Here is a 12,387-nt window from a genome sequence, read left to right as displayed (position 1 = left end):
AGCTACCCACCTCACCAACTAGGCATTTATCACTGATAAAGTACATAAAAATCCTTACATAGCTTGCTACACACTGCTCTAATATTGTGACTGCTTTATTAGAATGGCTACTCTATTAGAGTATCTTGATCTTGGTATATATACTAAAAATTTTTGGAGGGGGGTCAAGAGCCCCCTTTGACCTCCCCCCACTGTATCCACCTCTGCTACTGAGCATCAAACATGGTTTTCCTTTCAGTGTAGTGATGGGGTGGATTCATTGCAAGTTATAAGATTTTTTTGTCGCATTCTGCAAAATTGTGTGAGCCTTATAGGAAATATTATAGACCTTCCCCTTGCCCATTCAATCTCTTTTTATTGCCCATCAGCCATGTATGTTAGATACATCTGTATACTATACTTTATGATAATTGTAGTGGCACTCAATTGACCTTAAATGCAAGCAGTTCTCACTTGAAAGGATGCAATTTCCAAAGACTGCATTATTATGATTATCGTACAGTTTATTATAATCTAGCATAGTACTCACCTTCGATCACCAAGAAGGTAGAGCCAAATCACAATAGTGGAAAGAGACACTGTATGAGTTACCATACGAATAGTGAATCAAGTAAAATAACATTGTTGGTATATAAAATAAATATATCAGCTCGAAACCTCTAAAGAAAGGTCACTTTTCCTAGCTGCCTGCATGCGTTTCTAAATCAGTTCCTCAATGTGGGAATACCCAGCCAGTGAATGCCAGGAATCACAAAACTATGTATCTGAACCCATGTAGCTTGATAGGTTATTTGATTATGAAATTATTTTATAAATCCATGCATTTGCTACTAACAAACATGTTACCACCCATTGGTGCTGGGACTGTTGTATTTTGACTCCAAAAATAAGCTGGATTCACTCAAAAAGCTAATATAGGTAAAGAGAAGAGAACAGTTGGCATATATACATGGAGCATTGGACAAGATACATTGATAATGGTGCATATATTGATGTGGTGTACCTCCACTTTCAAAGGGCATTTGTAAGGTTCCACACAAACGCTTATTGTCAAAATTACAATCTTATGGACTGACAGGTATGGTATTAAACTGGATTATTAATTTCCTATCAAACAGAAGGAAAAGATTTGTTGCTAGCAGTGGCGGATTCAGGTGGGGGAGGGCACAGAAGGCACGTGCTCCCACCTCCCTTTTAAAAATGTATATAAGATCGAGATACTCTAATAGAGCAGTCAATCACCAATCACTCTAATAAAGCAGTCAGAGTGTTCATGAGGAAGTGTAGCTTAACTATGAAGCTATGATGAGGATCTTAATAAGGATCTTTATATACTTTATAGTATATACACTTGGTAAAGGACAGCCATTATTTTTGTCAATTTTATTTATTTATTTTTTTTGGTCTTTAACTATTCAGCAAAGTGCACCCCCTCCCTTTCCAAACTCTGGATCCGCCCCTGGCTAGTGGAACCTCTTCTGAATGGTCACCAGTTACCAGTAGGGTTCCCCAGGGTAGTGTCCTTGTATGGTCCCACTTTATTCATTATCTATGTTAATGCTGTGTCCAAAATTACACTGGCATCTTTGCTGATGATACAAAGATCTATCATCCCATTACATCCTACAACATCCTACAACATCCTCCAGAGCGATATAAATTCAGTCCCTGCAGTGGTGTGATATATGGCTGTCATTCTTAAACTCCTCAAACTGTCATCAATTTTCCAATAGGCAGTATTACCTACATAGTGATGATGATGATAACTATACTGTTCTACCATTTGGATATTTGCAAGCTAGAATCAGTTAAGTAAGAGCAGAGCTGTATACCAAAGGTATACTCTCCCTGTGTGATCTGCAATATACTGAAAGACTTCAGAGACTCAATTTGCCAAGTTCACTATATAATAAGAATGGATCTAGTTATGACTTATAAAAATCTGAATGGACTTGTAGCTATGGACAAGAGTTATTATCACACAAGGTCAAATGGGTTAAACTTCACAATAATGAATTTAGTACCAATACAAGGAAATTCAAAGAATGATAAATGATTGGAAAAGTTACCCATGATGTTGTATTGCCCCTAATATACTTATTTTTAAACTAAATTAGCTAGAAAAAAAAACCATCATCTCGGACAAATGTGACTATACATGCAAAATGCACAGTACAAACATATGGCAAGAGAATTACAAAAATTAATAAATGAAACAAGGACATAACTAAATTACAATCTAGTGTTCCATAGCAATATCAAGATGGTTAGGCCATCATTATTATATTGCTTGTTTCTCGTCAACCAGCGGCGGAGGAAGTAGTTGATATGAGGGGGGGCTCCGCTGAGCTGACCCAGACTTATTTCTATAGTTTGGTAAGGTGAGACCAAAAAAAAAACAAAAAAAAAAGGTCACAACCAACTGACAAGAGCTTTCCACCTCACCAGCTACCATTTCTAGCTGATAAACTACATAAAAATCCTTACATAGCTCGCTACACACTGACCACTTTATTAGAGTGACTGCTCTATTAGAGTAGCGATTTCCAACCTACCAATTTTTCACACATATTTTTGCTACTTAAATTATACACCTTCAATAAACGTTTCACAAGTTGCCGTTCCATTAAATAGTAGCCAATGCTTCGTACTTTGTATTGCACTTTACTGGATTAAAATCCATGCGGTATTTATTGAAATACAGCAAATCAAAGTTTGAGAAAAAAAAAATCCCCATAGGGAGCCCATACAAATAATTGCGTACGTAATTCTAATTGGAAGAATGTGGCACCTGTGATAGCCGAAGTTTCTGAGTGTTTCCGCGTGAATCTGCTGCTGATGAGGACGAAGAAAGTGGTTCTGGGCAAACCGTATATGCTGATTTCGATTTTGCCATGTGTTTTTTGATTGGAGGACGATTGATGTTGGATTACGATGGAAATATGGCCCTTTTAAAGGTAAATCGCCATCTAACACTGCTCAGAATTCAGCATTACAATCACCCTGGACTTCAAGGCATCCCCCTGCATCGATGCAAGTATAGTTTGAAGGTGAGCAGTTTGTTGTCTTGCGCGGAATTGCAATATAAGGTTCAAGGTTGAGCATAATCTTTTCAAAAGTGGAGACTGGCATGTGATACCAACCTTACATGGCTTCACACGTACCTGTTGTTATATTCTGGTGTATTTACTGCTGTTTTGATACATTTTATAGCAGCTTCAGTGATTGTAATTTTGATCAGAAACTATTTTTAATTTCTCTTTGTAGTATAGTGATGTCATTGTGTTATATAATAATTATCATCCTTAGTGCTTACAATGTGACAAATAAAGCTGAGCAGTGTCCAAACAAATCTATTTTAAAAATAATGTTGCTCTTACAGTGTGTTATCTGATTGTTATGTTTCCGAAGTACGTGTTAATTGTGACTTGTGATGCCAGTACTTGCCATTTATAAAATATTACTGATTTGTCTAGTTAGTTATCCTTGAAATTGCATTAAGTACCTGTGTATACTTAGTATTACACAATACACACAGTTTTATTTGTGAATCACTTGTAATATTCTGAGTGGTCAGTCTACAAAGAAGTGGTCACTTTTGAGAGGTTTTACTTAGTTCATATGCTGTTCTTCATAAAATAGATATGTGGTGAAAATTTCATGTTGTTATTAGTTTCCTATCTAGATTTATGACACTTTGTGTATTGTGTTTGGTGCCATGCAATATACATAAAAAGCATTGAAATGCTGTACACAAAAATCATCACACTTTCAACTTCTTTTCCTTATATCTTTTGATAGGAACCACTGATTGAGGTGAGGTTTGTACTAAAATGACCCTGACAAAATGCACAATATTTGTCATACCAATGAATGTATGGAATGTTAATTATTTAATTTAGTTGGAAATCTCTAATTAGAGTATCTCGATCTTTATCACGGTTTTCAGCCCCACTCCAAGAAAGATAATTTCGATGTGATATCATTCTGAGGGGGGCTTACAGCAGACCGAGGGGGGCTTTAGCCCCCTAGCCCCCCCCCCCCCCCCTTTCCGCCGCCTATGCCGTCAACCAATGGAACAAAAAGTGATGGAGGCAGGTGATTATTGATCATTAATTATACACTTTGACTATTGTTATTTCAGTCTCTGACTGCTCTATAGAGTATCTCGATCTTGAAGGCTGCCAGGAATGTACACCCATGCACCCTGTTGAACAAGAGAACTTCCAACCTTCTACATATTTGAATAATATGGTTCAGCGGCATCTACTCTACCTGATTAAATGGTTACAGACCCAAGGTATATTCAGTATCCTTGCATGGGGAATGACTGTCGAGATTTCAGTTTAGATGATGACTTTGTGATCACATCGGTGAACTCGTCCAGGAGACTGGAGGCATACAAGTCCTCGTAGTTTCTACTTATGGAAATAAAATATCAAAAGTTAGTTTATATGCAAATAAATTTGTTTATATTGGTACAGAGAGTAAATTGAAGACAAAAGAGGAACTCTGGATCTGTAAAGACAGTTAGAATTCTGGTAGACTCTGACAATGGTATTGTCAATAGTCAGGTAACTAAGAACTTTATAGCAGTCACAATGCATTTCTGCTTCTTGTTGGAGTGAAGTTTTTCTTACCTCATGGCATGTTATACTTTTCCTTTAGTAATATAACTGCTGTACTGACTTTGTTTTGTCTTAACTGGTGACATACTGTGTATTATCAGAAAAAAAGTGTTTTGTTCATTTAATTTTATTCATTAACATTTTTTTTACCTTTAATACGTAGCACTTAAATGGCGCCGTGCGTACATTATTCAGTAGTACTTCGTGGGACTAGCCAAGGGGTTTTCCAAAAGTTTAATTAGTCTCAAAAGAACATTTGGTGGTGCTAAAGAGGAGGAAAGCTTTGTATTAAATAAATGAAGAACTACTGTCTACTGTACCTTTTACGGAGAATACGGAAGTCACTACCACAGTTAGTCGGTCCTGTGTGGTCGCAGCGAAGGAGGAAATTCTTAGTTACCTGACTATTGACAATACCATTGTCAGAGTCTACCGGAATTCTAACTGTCTTTACAGATCTAGAGTTCCTCTTTTGTCTTCAATTTACTCTCTGTACCAATTTAATATAAACAAATTTATTTGCATATAAACTAACTTTTGACCATAAGTAGAAACTACGAGGACTTGTATGCCTCCAGTCTCCTGGATGAGTTCACCCATGTGATCACAAAGACACCATCTAAACTGAAATCTTGACAGTCATTCGCCAAGGATACTGAATATACCTTGGGTCTGTAACCATTTAATCAGGTAGAGTCGATGCCGCTGAACCATATTACTGATTCAAATAATGCATTTACTATAAAACTTGGTCACTCTGTATCTCCTTCTATCGTGAAATGTAATAGTACATTCACATGATCTATAATCAAATAATTACTAAAAATTGATGCAGGTGGTGACGGGAAACAAGGAAAGGATATGACCTTACTCTAGATGGTGAGATAGTAGCTAAAGGGGTATCACTAGCTCTGTAGCCATCAATATCAGCATAAACTATACAGCATCTCCACAGTGTAACTGAATATCTGACAATGAACACAGAATCTCATCATGCCGGTAAGTGTATCTGCCTTGTTGAACAGGACAGTCAATTAAAAGCATGTGCAGTAGTAGGTTGGAGGATTTACAAAGGTGACAAACAGAGCTAGCTTGAATTTGCTAATAATGTAAATTTATAGGAGTCAGAAGAGTATCAGAGGAGGCACGCAATATGATTGATAGTTGGCCAGGATGAAAACCAAGCAGAAGTCAGTTCCTCAAATGACTTGATGCTTCAAGAGATTTAAGCAGCATCTTTACAATTACACTGTACACTTAGGGATTGCAGCTTATGAGTACATTGAGCTATTTCCTTATCAATGCATGTTGTATTAGATTTCTTGTGACTGTTCTATTAGAGTAGTGACTGCTCTATTAGAGTATCCCGATTCTTCACACAAAAAAAATTTTCACAGTGTACAGTTTATACATGTAGCTAAAGTGCATATATTTAACTGATTGTGGTAGGAAAGGCGAAGTTCCATAAAAACAATCTCAGTTAAAATCACAACGGTGGTTGCATAAAATGATCCAATGCTTCAAGAGTTGGCTTTACCAGGCCAGTTGACTGATTATTCCTTCAGATTAATGATAATCATCATGTCTATGCCAGGAAGCAGTAAATTGCCATCCCTTCCAAAAAGAAATTGTATCTTGCTAGCAAGAAAGTTGATAATTTTTGTGAATGAATTATGCCTATTTTGTTTTTAGTACACTTTACCATCAAAGAGGTTTAATTTTCTATGTTGACACATACTTAGGCTTTTCAAAGCCTAAATAACATAAGAGGTCTAATTTTCTCTGTAGTAATTGTATTTACAACTAAAATTATGCAAAAGAATATGGCTTGTGTACCAGAGTTCCATTCTAGTGGAATCCCCGGCCTTCTCACAGGTTCCCAGTGAGATTATCTATAGTGGTGGGATAGCATTCACAGAAATAAACACTAAAACTTCCTTGGAGTGGCGCTTATCGATTAGAAAAAATCGATTAGAGATTACAAGTGCCCCCTACAAATAGATGAATTTCATAATAAGGAATTTTAAACTGTTGCCCTTAGCAACATGAATTTTACATTATTTTATAGGTGTGAATGTCAAAAGTAACATCTCCAATTTTTAAAAGCATAGCATATATAGGTCATGATATATGACATTTTAAAATTAACAGTTTTCCCATACATTATCTATGGGAGGGGGTAACAGTTGCCCCTTCTGGGCAATCACATAGATAATGTATGGGAAAATCACAAATTTCAAAATGTCATATCTCATGATCTATATACTCTATCATTTTAAAACTTGGAGAGGTTAATTGTGAGATTCATACCTACAAATAGCTAATGTTAAATTGAGAAATGACATTAATTGAATTTGTTGTTTTCCCATACATTATCCATGTGACTGCCCAGAAGGGGCAACTGTTGCCCCCTCTCATAGACAATGTATGGGAAAATGACAAACTTTAAAATGTTATATCTCATGACCTATATATGCTATCCTTTTAAAACTTGGAGATGTTACTATAGACATTTACCCCTACAAATGTTGTAAAATTCAGGTTGCTAGGGACAACTTTTGCTATTATGAAATTCATCCATTAGTCTCGTGTCCAGTCGGACCCGCGCTAATGCAAGCCCGGCTGGGCACGAGACTACCTACAAATATCTGAGACCACGACATTTCTCATCATTAGTACGTGTACATACGTCACGTGCGATTTCACCCCCTAGCGTTCGTTTTCTGGTTTTTTGAGGTACCGAGGTAGCTAGGACAGGTACAAAAAGGTAGTTATTTACTAGGGAAACGAGGTGGGAAATGTCGAGGAAGGTAGCAAAACAGAAGTTCATATCTGATGTAGCTGCTGATAAAGCACTTAAACAGATATCTCCCATGGATATGTTAGAACAGCTGAACTTGTTTGAAACTATTGTTCAGTTGTATTCTATCGATGGACTAACCCCACTGGAGAACGAAGAACTTCAGAATAATTATGTTCCTGAACTTCATCGAAAGAGTTTATTATTGACCAGCATCATCCCTGGCAAGGGTCATTACAAAGGAATGCAAATGTTAAGACGATCTTTAAAGAAGACTGGGCAGCGTGCAATCTTAAGCAAACTTGATAAGGCATATGAAAAAGCAGTAGATACGTTAAAAACTAGGACTGGGCCGACAAGATGGTCAGTAGAGGCATCCATTACTGATTCTGTGATGACTGCTAGCTGTAGCAGTGTTGGCTGTGCTAGCATTACTTCACAAGAATTGAATGCAGATGCACTCTGTAAAGATGAAGCATGCACCGACGGGGGCAGTGGAAGTCACCAGAAACATGTTTTTGATGATAGCAGTTCTGACAACGATGACAATGAGTCAGATAATGACAATGATAAGCACAATGTTAATAGTGCTGGGGAGCAATGCATACAAGAGTCTACTTTTCAGTATCCTCAGGACTTTCGTACTTCTGCCTTAGTAACACCATTTCGTGAAAGATCTGGTCACATTTCTGAAAGATCAAATCCTAGGAAAAAAGTGTCTTACCAAACTGAGCTAATTGCTTCTACAATTGCAACGGAAGAACGATTTCAAGCAGATCCGCTAACATTGCAATCAAGTAGCAAAGAGGAATGTCAAGATGCATTGGATAAAGTGAGTTCTTGTATAGCTAATGTATGTATTTAACCATTAGCGCATAAAACACCAGCACGACACAATGGGATCAGTTCACAGTGTGGACCAACTAAGGTGCAATACTCCAGTACTAAAAATTATAATTGTGGGAGATACCGGTACTGGAAAGACGTCACTACTTCACCAATATGTCTACAATAAATTTTCTGTTTTATATGAACCAACAGTGAGCTAGTACGTGTATATATGTAGAGTGTATTTTAACACTGCAAACAGATTCCTCTTGATTTTCACTATAAAGAATTGGCATGTAACAACACAAATTACAAGTTACACTTATGGGACACTGCAGGTAGAGGTTAATAGTCATATGGTAATATGAATATTATATATGCACTATAATAGGTCAAGAAAGGTTTAAGGCAGTAACCCAGGTATGCAAAAACAGGAACCTTTGTCAGCTTGCATTTTCATATATGGTGTTTTTACCCTTTAAGGCTTATTACAGAGATGCTGTAGCAGCATTTGTGGTCTATGATGTTACAAATAAGAATTCACTGGAACACAGCCTACAATGGAAGGAAGAAATCAATAGTACTGTTTACCTTACAAATGGTGACCCCATTCCTGTTGTGTTAATAGCCAACAAAGTATGTTTAGGTCACGTAAACTTAATTAGTTGTTTCACAAGCCGAAGGATCAATTATTTTCATAGACTGAAATATTTAAACATGTCTATCTAAGTAAAATATCTGCACTAACCTTATATTCTTTCAGTACACTTAATTACTGTTCACCTACAAATATTTTATCAAAACACGATGTGGCTGCTAACAAATTAGTGCGGTTTCACTGAGACCACAATCCCTTACTTAAATTTTTAGAACTTTCTTTGTGCTGATTGATTTCTGTTAATTTCTTGTTGATGTATAGCTATATATTTATGCTCTAACATACAGTAATACTAACTCTATACTCTTGAGATTCTCACCCATGGAACAACTAATACAGCTGAAATTAATGGCTTTAGTGAATCATGATGTAATTTTTGATCTTCTGCCGGTATGATAGGTGGACTGTGGACAACTTGATGGAGAACAGTTCAGCAAGGACCATGGATTTATAGGATACTTTGAGACTTCTGCCAAGACAGGACAAGGAATCCGAGAGGCCATACATTTTATAGTGAAAAAGGTATATCTATTATGTAATATGGTAGTACTATTTTCGTGGTTCCTAGGCATAACTGGTTAATTTTATATAATCAAGCTCAAAAGTGCAACCCAAAAAAAACCCTCAGGCTATGCATGGGCTTTGATATAGATATTGCTTTATCCCGACAGGCATCTCATCTTATTAGTGTTCTTGTTGGGATGGATATGAGTTGACTATAGTAATAACTACACTTGTGTTGGTAAGTAAACTGTGCATGCATCATGGACTTACCTTTGTCCTCGGTTTTTATTTTTTATTTTTTTTTGCTACTTTTTTTTTACTACTGCTTCTGCTGCTTTTTTGTCCTCTTTTTGTTGCTTATTTTTCCTTCTGTTTTTCCTCCTCTTTTCTTCCTCTTAGTCTGCTAGTATCAATTCACATTAACGCATTGATCATGCATGGCTTTGTGTGTCCTATCATGTAACAATAAAATGGAAATTGTCCATAATATTTGCACTAACAGTTGAACTAAAATAGTTGTAGAATAGCATCATGTATCAATCTCCACATGTACACAGAACATTGATGAAAATTATGCACAATTGCTTGTTATTAGTTATTAGCACACATTTTGTCAGTCCCAAATGTCTGACATCATTCTTTCCTTTGATGTAATGTTTCGCAAATGATATTTTTATTAACACTAGGCAGGTAGTGAATGTAAATATAATTTTATATACTAAATAATAAAGTACTTTTAACTATCAAAACTAAAAAAATCCTTAGGTTACACAATAACAATGGAATTCACACACTCTATCTCACTCTGTACTATATTCATATGTAGTAATTAGTTGCAATCCATCACTTGAAGATTATCTGGTAACATTAGCTAGTTAAACTTCTTAGTCCAGGAATTAAGTGCACGAGTACTGTTAAAGAATATATTATGCACATAAAGGCAAGCCTTAATGCTCTTCTTTACAGGTCTAATTGACTGCTTTAGCCTATAGCTTCTCTGGAATTACACCGCATGGTGCATTTGTGTTAAGTTGTTATTTTAACCTTTTCCTGGTACTTGGTAAATTGGTTCTACATCCTGTATAAATGTTTAGTGTTCCCAAGATATCACGCATGCATGCTATTATGTCCTTGTAGCCATGTACTTAAACCTCCACAGAATAGTTCATTGCTCCATATTACATCTTGCTAACAAAAGCAGTTTTTCTGAAGAATTAGTACAGCTAGATAGTGCTGGTCTTCATCTGTTGCTTGTGCAGCCAAATTTCACCCTTGCATGAACTACTTTCATTATAGTCATGGTTTACACATATCATACGGTACAATAGTACTGTATAGTAGGGACCACAAAGGAGTAGGCGTAGCCCATTAAAAAACATTACCCAAAGATCAGCCTTACTTTTCCCAGATGACGATGAGGCATTATTGGTTTGGCAAAACTAAGCCCAAACAAATCTTGAGATCGATCCGAAATGCTTTCAACAAGTTGCTACGGAATTTTAGAAAACAGTGTTTAACGGAATCATACAATTCGATAGTACTGTATAGTAGGGACCACAAAAGTGTAGGCGTGGCCCATGAAAAATTATTACCCAAAATCCAGCCCAGGCAATGATGAGGCAGTATTGGTTAGGAAAAACTAACCCCAAACAATTGCAAGCCTTGATATTGACCTGAAATGCTTTCAACAAGTTGCTATGGAATTTAGCCCAACCAGTTCAAAGATACAATACACTTTGACTCGTTATTGAGTGACATGGAGCATTTAATTATGGGTTTGGGTTTACAAGTTAGGCTAGGCTCAGTGTAGTTACTAAGTTTAGATTATTTGACTGTAACTATACTATATTCTAAAACAAATGATCTGTGAAATGAGCACTTGGGCGATGCGTGGATGTGTATTTTTACCCACTGCATGGTGGGCATGTCAGCCCTCGTGTCAGCCATTGAGTAGACCACGAAACAAGAATAATATGACAACTGGGTGAGTAGCTTATAGTCCTAAGTACTAATTACTGCAACAATAGTGAAGGTTTAATAACTTTGCATCCCAAAAATCAATCCCACGATCAATAGTTTCTGGTGTGTTGAAACATAACGACGTAGGAATAATGTTCTGAGAGCTATTTACCCATGCATTTGAAACCACAATCAATCATCAGATGCTAGTGTATAAACAAATGGGGTGAGTGATCTGTAGTTCTTTCACCTATCGGTGAGTATGCCCTGAGTGATATGTATCACTTATACCATGGCTGCTTAGGATTTTGCTGATACATACATGCACCCACAGCCCTTGGGCTTTTGGTGTATGTATCACTATAATAATCCTGTGGTACAAAATATTCTCTATCATCAAATTTCTATGTAGATGTACCTTGCGTTTTGTTATAACATGTTTTTTTTTAATCAGGTTCACCAGCTATCCTGTGCCCATCAAGAACTTGTGGTAAAAACACTGAACAGGAATCGCACGAATATAATGCTTCACCGTATTGAAGATTTCTCTTGTGACAAAACAAGCAATGAGAAATCAAAGTGCTGTTTGTCATCTGCATAGGAATATGTGTGTGATATAATATCTAATATATATATATATATTAGAGGTAATATGTGCACAAGTACATATGTATTTCTAATTGAAATAACATGCTATTAATTGTTAGGACACACCTAGCGCTATTAGTCACACGTGCATGTGCTTAAGAGTTTGTAAGTAGAATATCAGTCATGTATGTACATATATAAGCACACTATAACAATGCTAGGTTAGGTAATCCAAAGGCTCCAGCACATGTCAGACCTTCAGTGCTGGTCACTGTAAAGCTCAATAACAACAACAATGCATATTTTGTAATGTATATAATGTTTCAAGATTTGTTTACATCTTATGGGAAGCTTTAAACCCATGACAACTTAACACCACTTTCTGGCCTCTTAACCCAAAGTAAAAGAAGCTTATAAGTTAT

At 36.5% G+C, this 12,387-nt stretch overlaps 1 protein-coding gene and 1 long non-coding RNA gene across 4 annotated transcripts; both read left to right on the top strand.

The window, feature by feature from the left end:
• Nucleotides 1–2,697: 2,697 nt before the first annotated feature.
• Nucleotides 2,698–5,946, top strand: LOC136251789 (uncharacterized). 2 transcript variants are annotated; one of them, XR_010699197.1, is made up of 4 exons: nt 2,707–3,050; nt 5,464–5,507; nt 5,584–5,702; nt 5,750–5,946. It is a non-coding gene; the product is annotated as an uncharacterized lncRNA (long non-coding RNA). The 2 variants fall into 2 exon arrangements; XR_010699196.1 differs by having other exon boundaries at nt 2,698–3,050; nt 5,464–5,702.
• Nucleotides 5,947–6,931: 985 nt separating this feature from the next.
• On the top strand, nt 6,932–12,077 carry LOC136251788 (uncharacterized). 2 transcript variants are annotated; one of them, XM_066044198.1, is made up of 7 exons: nt 6,932–8,260; nt 8,316–8,468; nt 8,519–8,600; nt 8,648–8,676; nt 8,740–8,892; nt 9,314–9,436; nt 11,832–12,077. In XM_066044198.1, exons 1-7 carry the CDS (start codon nt 7,427–7,429, stop codon nt 11,976–11,978), a joined length of 1,521 nt encoding a protein of 506 aa, XP_065900270.1. In that variant the 5' UTR covers nt 6,932–7,426; the 3' UTR covers nt 11,979–12,077. The 2 variants fall into 2 exon arrangements, with proteins under 2 accessions (XP_065900270.1, XP_065900271.1); XM_066044199.1 differs by having other exon boundaries at nt 6,934–8,260; nt 8,519–8,594.
• Nucleotides 12,078–12,387: the final 310 nt, after the last annotated feature.

Source organism: Dysidea avara, chromosome 3 (genome assembly GCF_963678975.1).
Source record: "Dysidea avara chromosome 3, odDysAvar1.4, whole genome shotgun sequence".
Classification (NCBI taxonomy): domain Eukaryota; kingdom Metazoa; phylum Porifera; class Demospongiae; order Dictyoceratida; family Dysideidae; genus Dysidea; species Dysidea avara.
Note: the sequence above shows the minus strand (reverse complement) of the source record. Positions and strands in the feature narration are given on the sequence as shown.

What these genes read in the sequence shown, in the direction of transcription:
- LOC136251788 (XM_066044198.1), top strand. Translation starts at nt 7,427, where the DNA reads ATGTCGAGGAAGGTAGCAAAACAGAAGTTCATATCTGATGTAGCTGCT. An exon ending in ATGGGACACTGCAGGTAGAG is followed by an intron (nt 8,601 to 8,647) that starts GTTAATAGTCAT and finishes GCACTATAATAG; the next exon opens with GTCAAGAAAGGTTTAAGGCA. An exon ending in TTGTGTTAATAGCCAACAAA is followed by an intron (nt 8,893 to 9,313) that starts GTATGTTTAGGT and finishes CCGGTATGATAG; the next exon opens with GTGGACTGTGGACAACTTGA.